This window comes from Diadema antillarum, unplaced genomic scaffold (genome assembly GCF_040938485.1).
Source record: "Diadema antillarum isolate AM-2024a unplaced genomic scaffold, OU_Dant_1.0 seq00000931_RagTag, whole genome shotgun sequence".
Classification (NCBI taxonomy): domain Eukaryota; kingdom Metazoa; phylum Echinodermata; class Echinoidea; order Diadematoida; family Diadematidae; genus Diadema; species Diadema antillarum.
This window is the reverse complement of record NW_027271782.1, coordinates 183,976-197,049: the sequence shown is the minus strand read 5'-3', so window position 1 is coordinate 197,049 and position 13,074 is coordinate 183,976. Positions and strand designations below refer to the sequence as shown.

At 37.6% G+C, this 13,074-nt stretch overlaps 1 protein-coding gene across 1 annotated transcript in view; it reads left to right on the top strand.

The window, feature by feature from the left end:
• LOC139741472 (pleckstrin homology domain-containing family M member 1-like) overlaps positions 1 to 12,475 on the top strand; it is a 30,472-nt gene extending 17,997 nt beyond the window's left edge. Inside the window, exons 9-16 of the mRNA XM_071652057.1 lie at positions 943 to 1,079; positions 4,003 to 4,098; positions 5,400 to 5,502; positions 6,948 to 7,070; positions 8,009 to 8,121; positions 8,905 to 9,036; positions 10,813 to 10,983; positions 12,121 to 12,475. Coding sequence (XP_071508158.1) covers positions 943 to 1,079; positions 4,003 to 4,098; positions 5,400 to 5,502; positions 6,948 to 7,070; positions 8,009 to 8,121; positions 8,905 to 9,036; positions 10,813 to 10,983; positions 12,121 to 12,261 — 1,016 coding nt within the window. The 3' untranslated portion in view covers positions 12,262 to 12,475. The remainder of the gene's footprint in view (positions 1 to 942; positions 1,080 to 4,002; positions 4,099 to 5,399; positions 5,503 to 6,947; positions 7,071 to 8,008; positions 8,122 to 8,904; positions 9,037 to 10,812; positions 10,984 to 12,120) is intronic.
• The last annotated feature ends 599 nt before the right edge of the window (positions 12,476 to 13,074 follow it).

Sequence of the window (13,074 nt, the reverse complement as noted above, 5' to 3'; positions counted from 1 at the left end):
TTTGCTACAACACGCATTTCCCATAGATACTTGCATGAGTATACATGGGACTCGTTCTCAACAGGTTAACCACCAAATAGAAATAGACTGAATCCAAAGTCTTGGCTAACTTTTATGTCTCAAGATTGATTGTAATGAACTCTTGAAGCGACATAAAATTCAGTCCAGCTCAATGCAGTAGTAAGCAATGATATCAAAGGACAAATCTCTTGTTGGAATCTGGTACTGTTCAAAGATCAACTGTCCAGGTATTCTCAAATATGTTGCAAGTTTTCTGTGGTCTGAAGGTGACATTTTCATCAAACTTCATATGTTAATTCAGTTTGAGAAGTCACTACCCATTTCCGTAACTGATTGATAATGAGCATAACTGTAATGAATTGTTCACTGAAGTGCATAAATTTGTGTTTGTGTAAGTGTGTACATGTCCTAATTTTTCCTCCTCCAATGAAGGAGGAGGTTAAAGTGATCGTCAGCATTGGTTTATCTGTTTGCAAAATAACTCAAAAAGTTGTGTATCCATGAATTAAAATGAATTTGCATGAAAAGTTGATATTGACACAAGGAATGCCTCATTTAATTTTGGTAGTGATCTAGGAATTTTTATGGATTGTTGAAGGATTTTTCATCTTTTGGCTTATAAGGTCAAAGAACTTGGCGTTCAAGCTGTGCCTACTGGAGGTTTAGCCCCCTTCACTAAAGCGCATGCTCTGCTTGGGCAGGCGCCATGCAATGACTTAAACAAAAGGCTTCCTACACTGTACTTGGGGAAATTGCATGCGTGTAAAAGTGGAAAAATCTCTTTTGATGGAAATGAGTTGCTGGCTTGCTGGAGGTCTGTGCTCTCCTAGTGCTTTTCTACTTAATGAAATGATGGATATTTAGGTGATGGCTATGGTATTGTCTGATTTTTTTTTTGCCCGTTGTTGACCTCAACTGCAGAGAGCTATCATTCTGTACTAAGGAATTACATGGATGCATCAGAAAGGTCCAATGCTCCCATGACCAACTTCTCAACTCTTGCCTCGGCTGGCAGCGAGAATCCATCAGAGAACAGGACCTCTAAGCTACCAATGAAAGTATGTATCAAAAGGACAAAAGCAGTAGATTTCTGTAGGCTTTAGTAAGTCACCTTTTTTTTGCCACAAATTTAAAACAGTAACTTATCCATAAAGAAATTGGATGAAGCAGCTGTATGTGAAGTGAAAGTTGTAGGTGAGGACAGTAAAGTGTGGATTGCATTGTGAGCCAGGTACGGAAACAGGTTTCATTGTTCTTTAATTCACATGTTTTTCTCAAGTATGGAGTGAAACTGAACATGGCAGCAGCTTTTTATCAATCATGTATGGAACCTAGTTTGCCAAATTTCTTTCAAGTGCCAATGAATACTGCTTTTAATTGTAATGAAGACGAATGAATAGTTATACTATTACCTGTGCAATGGTCTCACATAGCAGCAAGTGTTAGAGTGGCAATCTTTTTTAATGTGTGGTTTGTTCAATGGCAAATGACTCAAACAACAAGTGTACTTGCATGCAATTTGGAGTAATAATGCATGTTCATATCGATTAGCCTTTGCTGAGCTTTTGCTGAGCCTTACTCTGACAACATGCATGTACAAATTGCATGGCAGTGCCCACACAAAGATATATCCTGTTTTATTTTAAAGAAGTTGCCGGCATTTCTTTCTTGGATGCATTTCGTCATTCATATATCTAACAAAGAAATATCCATATTCATGCACATTGTCAAGTTTTCTCAAATTCCACAAGAGGCTGGCTGAAAATTATAACCATTTCTTTTCATCCTGACACAACAATCTGAGACCCTTCCAATCTTATACTAATTATCACCTATTTAAATGCATGATTGCTGAGGTGTATCCTAGAGTAATGCCCCTTGGGACCTCCCTAATCTTGACTTATGAATACTACCAGCCATGACTGACTAATATCTAAATGAAATGAATGCCTAACATGTACCCTCAGTCTAGCTTATGATATTCTGTCCACTGCATATTTTGTCCCTTCAATTTTGCTCAACTCCTGTTCTGTGCATAGTAGGCGTGGGGATGTCATGGATCGGGCGATCCTCGCGAAAATGTGCACTAAGGTAGAGGCCAATGTAATCTACAAGACTGCATAGTTAGATTTTTAAAATTTTAATTTATATATTTTATATTAATTTATGCTAATTTATGCATTTTTTTTTTGCCTATAAATAAAAAATAAAGCTCAAGACTTCTGATTTTTGGTGAACATATTCTTTTCAATATCCTCAACAATAATACTGAAGCAAAAATTCGGCTTCATAATTATTTCTTTTGTATTTCATTGTTTATTGAATTTCTTATGTATTTCGTTGTTTTTACTTTTTGTTTTTGTTGGTTTCTTTTCGTCAAAATTTGTTGCAGAATCTTTTTAAAGCATAATCAGGCTAAAATAAATCATTATCAGCCATTGAAAGTAAAAATATTTATTTTTATATGAATTAATTGCAAAAACACAATTTACATTGGATTTGTACACAAAATCATTTTTTGGAGCAATTTTGGGGTCGACGAATTTTTTTCAAAGGGGCGTGGCTTCAAATCAGTGTGCCCGGGAGCGACAAATTTGGTCTCAAAAGTTGCGTGATACTTGAAAGAAAAAAGTCATAAAATGTCGCGGCGAGAGCATCACGCGTTGAGGAATAATCACGCGAAACGTCGAGGGGGGGGGGGCAAAATGCCCCCCCCTGGTGGGAATAGGGTTAAAACAACCTTTTCTTTTTTATTGTCTTCAAAACATAATCCCAATACTGAGTAATATGCCTTCTGCAAGCCTTCTGCTAAGCCATTACATACTATAATGCTATTCTTTTGATATTTTCATAGAGTAGCCTAACCTAGAATTTTGCTCTTCAAAACAAAGCTACAATGTACATTGTCTTCCGCCCTTGTTTTCCCTGCAACACATAAGAACAAAGCATACTTAACTAAGCAGTGATTTCTCATTTCATGCTTGACTACTGATGGAATCGAACATTTGATTTATCCATGTCTTATATGCTCATAACAAAGCAGAAACAGCAAAAAAAAGAAAAAATCACAAATTGTCTTTAAGCCTTATGATCTCACATATTCAATTGGTCGTGCAATAAAAACAATAATCTATGCTCTGTCGTGCCTTTTTCTGTGCAGAGTCCAACCTCATGTATAACTTGTTTTGATTTGGTTGGCATAAATTATAACTTTTTTACACTGCATTCTTTCTTCTTTCCTATCAATATTCATCAAGCCCAAGGTATGGAAATGTTCCATCGATGCTTCTTTGATTTGTATTTGATTTCATACCATGACCATTCTGTTTTCCTCCTTTCTGCCTGTTACCGTCTACAGACATGACTTTTATTGTTTCCATGACAACATTCAATCCTTTTTGTTGTACTGGGCTGTATTTGCAAATTGTCAGTCTAGTGATCAATAAGCATTAACCATCTTTGATCATGCATATATCCATCATATATCAGTGGATGTGTTTACCAGTAAATGCTCATGTTACATGCCAACAGTATACCAACAACATTAAACAAAAGGAGGAATTGCAACTATTTCTTTCCAAGTCTTAAACTGGGAGGCATACATAATTTTGTTTTCTTGACATATTTTCTCTTAACATCTTCATTTTGTTCCATGTGATCAAGTGGGAAATGATGAAATCATGACTTTAAATGACCTAGCATGTATCATGTCCATCACAAGTTTAACTTTTAAAAACTTCGTAATGTTGAATTGTATCACCCAATTTGCTTCGCAGCAGATTTGAAATGGACTGATTACAGCATGCAAATATGATTTCAACTTAGTATCAAACGTGACTGCATTTGCAAACTATCATCTAGTCCATGTATTGTTTATCTATTTATTTTTTTTTTTTGCCATGACTCAAATGCAGAATTACTCATTTCTTCCTTCCATCTTCTCTTTTGATTTCTCATCCACCGTGGTCATTCATTCGTCAGAGCCCCATCTCTCTGTCGCCACCAGCGGCCGATTTTCCTCTGGATTTTGAAATAATTCCATTCAGCAGCTCACCAGCTTCCAAACATGCCGACGTGGTAAACATTGCTTTGTAGATCTTGTTTGCATACCTATGCGCCATATATTTAGTGTGTCTTCATTTTTCGCGAATTGGGACTTCCTCACAATTGCGCAAGTGGTTAAATTCACGATCTTTGAGTAAACCGACATTATTATCAAGCACATTGTTCACATACTGTGTATTGTATACCAGTACACAATGTTATGTGCATGCATTGCACTTACATTGTATGTCTGGATCAGAGTTGACATTTTTTCTTGTTCTCAGTTTCAGGAATAGCACCCGACTCGCGAAATTCATGAAAATAAAAACCCTAGTGAAATATATATGGCGTATTGGTATACTGTGTAAATGCTGTAGTAAAAATGTGCAGATGATATCAAATTGAATGAATAGATATGGACACAGAGTTTAGGCAGCTGTATGTGACAGTTATTATTCAATTATATGTAACAGTCAGAATAGTGAATCAGAATGAATAATCACTGTTTCATATTTTAATTTTCCCTGTGATGCTTTTTGTGGATTAATTCTAGTGCCATGTGCTAGACATAGCAGATATGACGCATAGAATTTGTATTAACACAAGCAGCTTTGCATAAAAAGTTGCCAATAAAGCAGTAATAGCTAGGGATACAATGTGAATTTTTGTCCTCAGTTTTTGTCCCCAATTGTTACCATTCATATTCCATACTTATGTACATGTACAATGTAAGTACTTAATCATTATCCTCACATACTTAATTTAATACATGCATGTTACCGTGAAGGAAGCTATTCAAATGAGATTTGTGTTTATTTTGTAGGGGTATGTTTGTGTTGTCTGACATCAATTATTCATACATTTTGTAGCCAGTTTTGATATCATCGTGAAATATCTACCTTTAATAACTACTTTCATTGTCATAAATGATTATTACATTTGTTTATATGTACTTGTGTACCTGGCATGTTGGAGCACATCATCATGTGTGTGTCTGATTTTTTTTTCTTTTGTTTTACAACGTGTCATCAAGTTATCATATACTTATTTAGTGGGTGATTGTTTATTGATTAGTCTGTCTATCAATTACGCCCTCATTTGATGATGTTTATAGAACCAAGTCTTAAACATGTTAAAGCAAACAAAAACCCATGAATTGTATCTTATGAGGGTTAACAATACTTTTCTAGTGAACAGGTGCACTACATATAATGCTCCAAGGAAACCAATGTAAAGACAATCGAGATGATAGTTCTGAGACCTCGTTGTAAAACTTTGACCATCATTAAATGTAAGGGGTATCAGCCAGCTCTTGTTGTTTAATCATCATGCAGCGCACTCAGGAATTACTGGCCAAAGTGACCACCATTGCTAATGAGAAGGGGCTGGACACACAGAACTACCAGTGCAAAGGCTGCACAAGACCAGTCGGGATCAGTGAGTATACTGCCCTCTTGTGGTAGACTGAATTCATTATTTTTATCATTACCCTTTGACCCTTTTGGTATAGAACGTTTGAACTCCTGTTTACTATCAACTTGGACATAGGCTCAAAGGGACTGTACAGTACTGGTTGAGGTGGGGATTCCTGTTTTGAACATTCCTCAGTGAGATAATGAGAAACCTCTCATGAAATATGAAAGAGCATGTAATTTTAAGAAGGATTCAACGTTTATTTGATGAAAATTGATTTTCAAATGGCTGAGATATCAAAAAAAGTGATAATAATAAAAGGCGACAGGCCACACCTTTCATTAGGATTTCTCTGTTTCACCTTGTTTTTGGATATCTCAGTCATTTTAAAAACGATTTTCATCAAATAAACTTTGATACTCCGTAGAATTGCATGCTCTTTGACATCTCATAGAGTGGTTTCTGAATATCTCACAAAACGTTAAAAGCTAAATCCTCACCTCAACCAGAACTGTACACACCCTTTAAACCTTGTCACAAATGTTCATGCTTATGTGGGTTTAACCCCTGGAAAAAAAAAAGTAGTCATATTATTTCCTTCTCTCTTTTTTTTTTTTTTTCAAAATCCCAGTGGTCAATGCTCTATAGATGCAGTAAATCACCATTGCCTTGCAAAGCAACATAATTGTATTATAAATGATAATAGTAAAGTAAGAATGAAAAATGAAATGGACATTCATCATTCTCTCGAGGGCTAGGCTTGATATGAAGACGTTTAGTTTCATAAGTATAGACTCCTGCAGAGATATTACATCATGTGTTGTTTTTTGAAGCAGATGATAGTCAAAACCGGCATGTCATTCCATTGCTATGAAAAAAAGTGATATATCAAAATTTTACACGCTCTAATAATGTAGCAAGTAGATATATGATAAAGAAGACTATGTTGATGGTGATGAGTGAGATATGAGAATTAATGATGCAGAGACTCCAACTCTCCCGTTTTCGACGGGAGATCTCCCGCCAAAAGCCCATTTTTGCAAAATCTCCCGTTCGAGATTTGATTTCTCCCGCCCTGGCTCTGTGTCTCCCGGTGGAAAGGATTTCTTACTTACTGCTATTCTATGTTGAAAAAATAAGCCTTAGATAGCACCAGAGAACATCTAGAACCCTTGGAACTTCATGCTTCGCACACATCAACTTGGAGTCTCCCGTTTGCTACGGGTTTCGGGCGGGAGAATCTCCAGATCAGAAGGTGCTTGGGGTTGGAGTCTCTGATCATGCATCATGCATCATGCTGTAATACATGGAGAACATAAATGCCTTATTCAATGCCATTCTAAACCTGCTCAGCTGAGTCATAAAGCCAGAGTTGGGACTGTTTTGTGATTGAAAAGTTGGCCTGGTATATCATATCATGCAAAGATAAGATGATGTAAGGGTGTCTATGTGTGTGCTTTCATTGACAGTCTATGGCAAGGCCAAGGTGTGTAGCTATGACGGCTGCTACTACTGCTATGAGTGCCATGTGGATGAAGAAGCCATTATTCCAGCCAGGGTCCTCTACAGCTGGGACTTCAGGAAACACAAAGGTGTGAGGAGATGAGAGAGAAATGGAAGACCGGATGGGGATTGGATTGGTTATCATTGATCATAACTATAGAGATAGATGGTCAGATAGATAGATAGGTTGATAGATAGATACTAGATAGATAGATAAGGTAGATAGATAGATAGATAGATATAGATATAGATAGATAGAAAACAAATAGAAGACTGGATGGGGATTGAAAGGCGGATTGGGAGTAATATATAGCATAACTAGAGAGATAGATGAATAGATAGATAGATAGATATATATATATAGATAGATAGATAGATAGATAGATAGATAGACAGATATAGATAGAAAACAAATAGAAGACTGGATGGGGATTGAAAGGCGGATATATAGCATAACTAGAGAGATAGATGAATAGATAAATAGATATATAGATATATGGATAGCTAGATAGCTAAATAGATAGAAGAACAGATTGAGATTAATCAACAGGTAGGTCATCCTATTATAACAAGATAGATAAATATTGTGATAGACAGAAAAATAGGCAGGTAGGTAGATAGATAGGCAGAAATACAAATATGAAAAGAAATTAAATCAGATAGCTTGACAAATATGCTGTTACTGTTTGTTAGTGAAATTATCATTGTAGCTGAAATCCTCTTGTTTTGACAGATGAAAAAGGAAAATACATTGTAGATGTGGGGCAGGGGGGAAGAAAACTACAAAACCTGTAGATGTCATTGATTTTACATTTGTAGTTGCATGATTAAGAGAAAGAGAGAGAGAGAGAAAGATAGCAAGAGCAGTAGATTGATACAATAGTTAATTATTTTGCCACTATTGGTTGTGCTTATACCAATGGTACTTGGTAGTAGTATTAATTAGATAAATTTTTCACTGAGAAATTATGTTTGTCATCCACAATGCTTTATTGATACATGGACTATATTTTTTGTCATCCCACAGTTGCCAAACACACCAAGAGCTTTCTGCAACAGATCGAGGCCATGCCACTGATAGACATAGCTGAGGCAAACCCATCCCTCTACAAGGCTGTCACTGAGTTGGAAGAGGTCAAGGTAGGCCAAAATGAAATTACTTTAACTCTTCCTGTGCTGGTCTTGATAATAATCTCACATGGGTGTTAATGATTGAGCTTTTGTGACGTGGTCCCATTTAGATAGTTTTAGAGGAGAGAAGCAATTGATTTACAAGTATGTCATCCTTAAAAAATTCAACATTAAGAACAGAAAAAAATTGTAATGTTTATTATGATGATAGCCATATTATATAAGTAACATTTATTGAATATTGCATGCAAATGCATGTGACTGTTGACTGTCGTCCCTGATACTCTATACGCAATATATATTGTGAGGTTTTAATTTTTTCTAATTTTGCAAGTCAGTGCAATTTGCGATTTTACAACATGCGAAAGTATTAACTATGATCGTGACATAAATGTGACGTGCGTGCGTACATTTTTCCATCCGTTACTGTACTCCTTGGTCACACATTCAACCACTTGTGAAATTGTTGGGCAGTGACAAAAAATAAGACTTGCCATTATGTATGCCATATGCAGTATGAAAAAAAAAAAAAAAAAAAAAAAAAAAAACGAGATATGAAGCCAATATTTGACTGCATGAGACCTGGGTAAGACCATGGTGACATGACTTACTTCTTGAATAATACATGTGGAATTACCAAATTTTGATTGTATCGTTGATTGTATAATTTATCAAATGTTAAGTTTCTCTTATTGGACCAAAGAGTGATGGGTAATTTTGCAGGTGCATTGATTGTCGTCTTGGGTGCTGATCTTCTCCCCTTCCCCTCCTCCCCCCCCCCCCCCCCCCAAGATGGTCCGCATGCAGCTGAAGTACCTCAAGGCGTACCTCTTCACCTGCAAGCAGTCTGTTGCCGAGGAGCTCAAAAAGAGGGTGTGGCCTCGGGAGTACATGCTTGACCACGTCCACCTCTACTCCATGCTGGTACGTCTGTGAATCATCTCACTACTCTGGACAACTTATTTCATGCATACTAGACCATAGATAGATGGAAAGATGGAAAGATAGATAGATAGAAAGATAGATAGATTGATGATAGATACGTGTAGATAGATACATGTAGGTACATGTAGTTAGGTAGATAGATAGATAGAAAGAAAGAAAGATAGATGGATAGACAGATAGTTTTGTAGATACATGAATAGATAAATGGATAGGATAGATAAATAGATACGTAGGCAGTCAGGTAGATTATAAACAGCTACATTGCTGGATGGAAGGATGGATGGATGATAGATGCTGTAGGTAGTTAGGCAGATAGATAGACACTAGATAGATTAATATAATTGGTTTGATTAATACAAGTAGAGTAGGAAGAGAGGTCAGGAGAGTGACAGGAAATAACATGTGCTATGTTGACATTTGATTAGTTATAAATGTCTAATCACTTGTCCTCTCTTGAATAAATTGTCAGGGCTCTATTGATTTCATTTACTGTAAAAGTGGGAATTTTGGTGCATTTCACGCAACCAGAAACTAGCACCAAAACAAAAGCACAGAAATGTTTATGCTTTGCTACATGAACTACTGCGTAATGAAGTTGATTCTGCGGAATTAAACATTAAAAAATATTCACTTTTACAGTACAGGGGAAACTCGGTATAACGAACACTGCTATAACGAGATATCAGTTATTACGAGGAAATTTTCCCGGTCCCAAATTCCCTTCCACACAAGTCTATGTAAAATGCTACTCTTATAGCGAGATCGGCTATAACGAAATAACTGCTATGACGAGATAAATTTGTGACTTCCAAACAAAGAACCAAACAGAGAAAAACATAGCCAATCAAACCTGTTATAACGAGGTAAAGCAAAATGTCTTCGGTAAAGCTTTACTTCGCCTGTGCTATCATCTTCCGAGATTGTAAAGCTCGATGTGCCAAAAACTGTCTTGTACACACATAATTATTTTCTTCAGTGCACTCCAGCTAGCACTGCATGTTGTACGTGTAAGTGTGTGTGTGCGCGCACACTGATACATGCAGAAAATGTGGTGGGACGGCCATATATGTATACATGACATCATCATGACGTTTAGCAGGTGTGAGGCAATCTGATGTTGTGATTGGCTTTCTACGTAGGGAAATCCCCATCTTCACACACACGCTATCATTATGTACAGTACATGCAGAATGTGTCACATACACACACAGCGTTGTGCAGACCTTATTCAATCTTTCCACACAACACACACCCATACCATAACCACATACACGTGTACCAATCCACAGACGATCTTGACACAATCGCAAGCTATAATTATAAATTTACAAATTCAAACACCTACAATTAATAAGAAACACATTCTTGATATTGGATTTCATTGGCGAAAAACATCTTCTTACCCATAAAGGTGAGTAATTCCCTCTCACGCAATATCAAGTTATCAGTATTGATTGAAATATGATGGGTATAGTCCCACATGTGCAAATTAATGTCTTTATGTTATGCTTTCTTTTATGCCTACTGATATAACGAGATATCGGCTATAACGAGGAAAACGACTCGGTCCCGACCATCTCGTTATATCGAGTTTCCACTGTACTTATCTGATTCCAAGCAATTAGGTTGTGATAGTGTCATCTCATCCTTTCTATGTGCCAAGTCTTAACCTGCAATTTCTGCATTGATTCAAAGTGTTCAACATCCAAATCCACTCATCAAAATTGCAATGATTTCCTTCAATCACCTCCAAAGGACTTCAGTCAAGTGCAGGCTGGCACCCTGGCCCCCATCCTGAGGAAAGTGGTGATCTTTGCCGTCAAGCATGTCCAGCATTGCGCCCTCTGTAGCCAGAAGGGTTTCATCTGCGAAATTTGTGAGAACAGCAAGATCATCTACCCCTTTGACATGGATCTCACTGTCCAGGTGAGAGATTTTGCCAACTCTAGCTGGAACAGTCTTAAATGTGAACTCCATTTTATCTTTTATCTTATCGCTGGGGGTCAGAAAACTATTGTTAAGAGGGTGAGAGATCCTTTTATATATCCTCTAGTTTTAACAAAGTGACTCCTATCTTTGAGAATGTATACCTAAAAATAGATGTTTATAAAATATCGGTGAATAAGGATTATTCGCACTAGTGTTCCAAGAACAGTGATTTATTGATCCCCTTTTTTTCTTGCTTTTACTAAAAAAAAAAATGTGTAAAAGATAGTTATCAATATATCGATTGTGAGCATCACAGGCAGGACAAAATACCTGTTTATTAATCAGATGTCAGGATGATAATCATAATTTTAATGTTAGATCCAACATGCTAACTACTTCACAAAAAATGTCACATAATGAAAGAAATTATCTTATATCTCTAGGTATACACACACAAAATGTATGATAGTGATATTGCTCATATAACTGGCATTTTGCATTCCCCAAAGAACACAGCAGAAAAAGATGGCAGAAACAAGAGTGATGCATTTGAAGACAGATACTCCTAACTTGGCCACTTCAAGGCAATTTTTGCTCGCTGCTCTCCAGCTTGGGTTTGAATTTCTCTTGCTCGAGCTGTGTGTTTCCCACCGAAGGTGTATTTCATCCTGCTTAGCATTACATGTAGCTCTCTCCTACCCAATACTAGTTTGCCATAAATGTTTGCCATAAAAATAAGGTAAAAATAGCACCAGAGAGCAGCTATAACCCTGGACCTTCCAGTGCCCGCTTAAGGGCCCTGGATCCCTTCGGCATGGGATGATGAGGTTGTGAAAAGCAGTACACATACATTACATTGTGTGCGTGTTCACGCAATCATAGTTTCCAGTTTGCTAGGGGGCCAAGTGGGATAATCTTGTGTTTAACCCGTTGAGGACGAGTCCTGAGTATACTTGGGTGGGTGTCTATGGGAATTGCGTGCTGTAGCAAAATCAGTCTGTCCTCAACGGGTCAAGAGATGTTTAGGGTTCAAGTCTCTGTGGAGATGAATTTGACGCTGAGAGTAATGGTGTCATGTCAGTTTGTGTGTAATGTTTACAACTTTTACCTCTGTCTGTCTGTCTGTCTGTGCAGTGTGAAAGGTGCAAGTCAGTGTACCACAAGGCGTGCAAGACGGAGCACCAGCCCTGCCCCAGGTGTGTCAGGAGGAAGCTGCGGAAGGCCCAGTCTGACCAGAGCTCGCCCCAGGAGAACTTCGTCTCCCCGTTCACCTGATAGTGGGAGGAGAGGTCCCACAGTGAGTGGCTCGGGGGGATTGTGGCGCCATCTCTAGTGGTGTGTTGACAGAAATATTGTGAGCCAGCGATGACGGCCACCATTGTATACGTTCGAGGGTGAAAGCTCGGCGTACACGTATGTGATCAGCACATCCCTTTGTTTGCAATGTTCATGTGCAGAGTGGAAAATCCATCAATGCTGCATTCACAGTTTTTCTCACATTGCGAGAGAGAGAGAGAAGGTATTTGAGAGACTTTCATCTCCACATTAATGATGTGATTTAAGTGTTCCTGTTTACATGCAATTCATGTGTGCTTTAGCAGAAGACAAATTCATCTCGGTCAAATCAATCCATGTCAAGCTAATAGGGATTGATACACTCCTCCCAGTGAGAAGCCTGTTGCCATTGACTGTCTGAGATGTGTGTTGCACAATCACTCACTCATCTACTTGTATCAAGTGCCTTTGATTTAGTGATCAGAACTACAAACATTAATTTGTACCTTCACCATACAGGGTCCATTTCTGCTCTCGTGAATATTTGTGACCGCCCAACTCAAAACCCACAAAAATTTGCAGATCAAGATTCTCTGTAATGGACCAAAATATGTCATTTGGGTCGCCCAACTCAAAGTTTTGAAGTTTGTCTTACTGAAGAGAGTAATCTTTTCTCTGCATTCATCAAATTTGGCGGCTTCAAACAAAATTGAAATTGAGGTATCAGCAGTTTTTCTGGACCATTTTTTTTTTCCCCGGCCAGGTACTGTTTTCACTGAGACACCTGAGTAACTCTCATTCTTAGAATCCCCT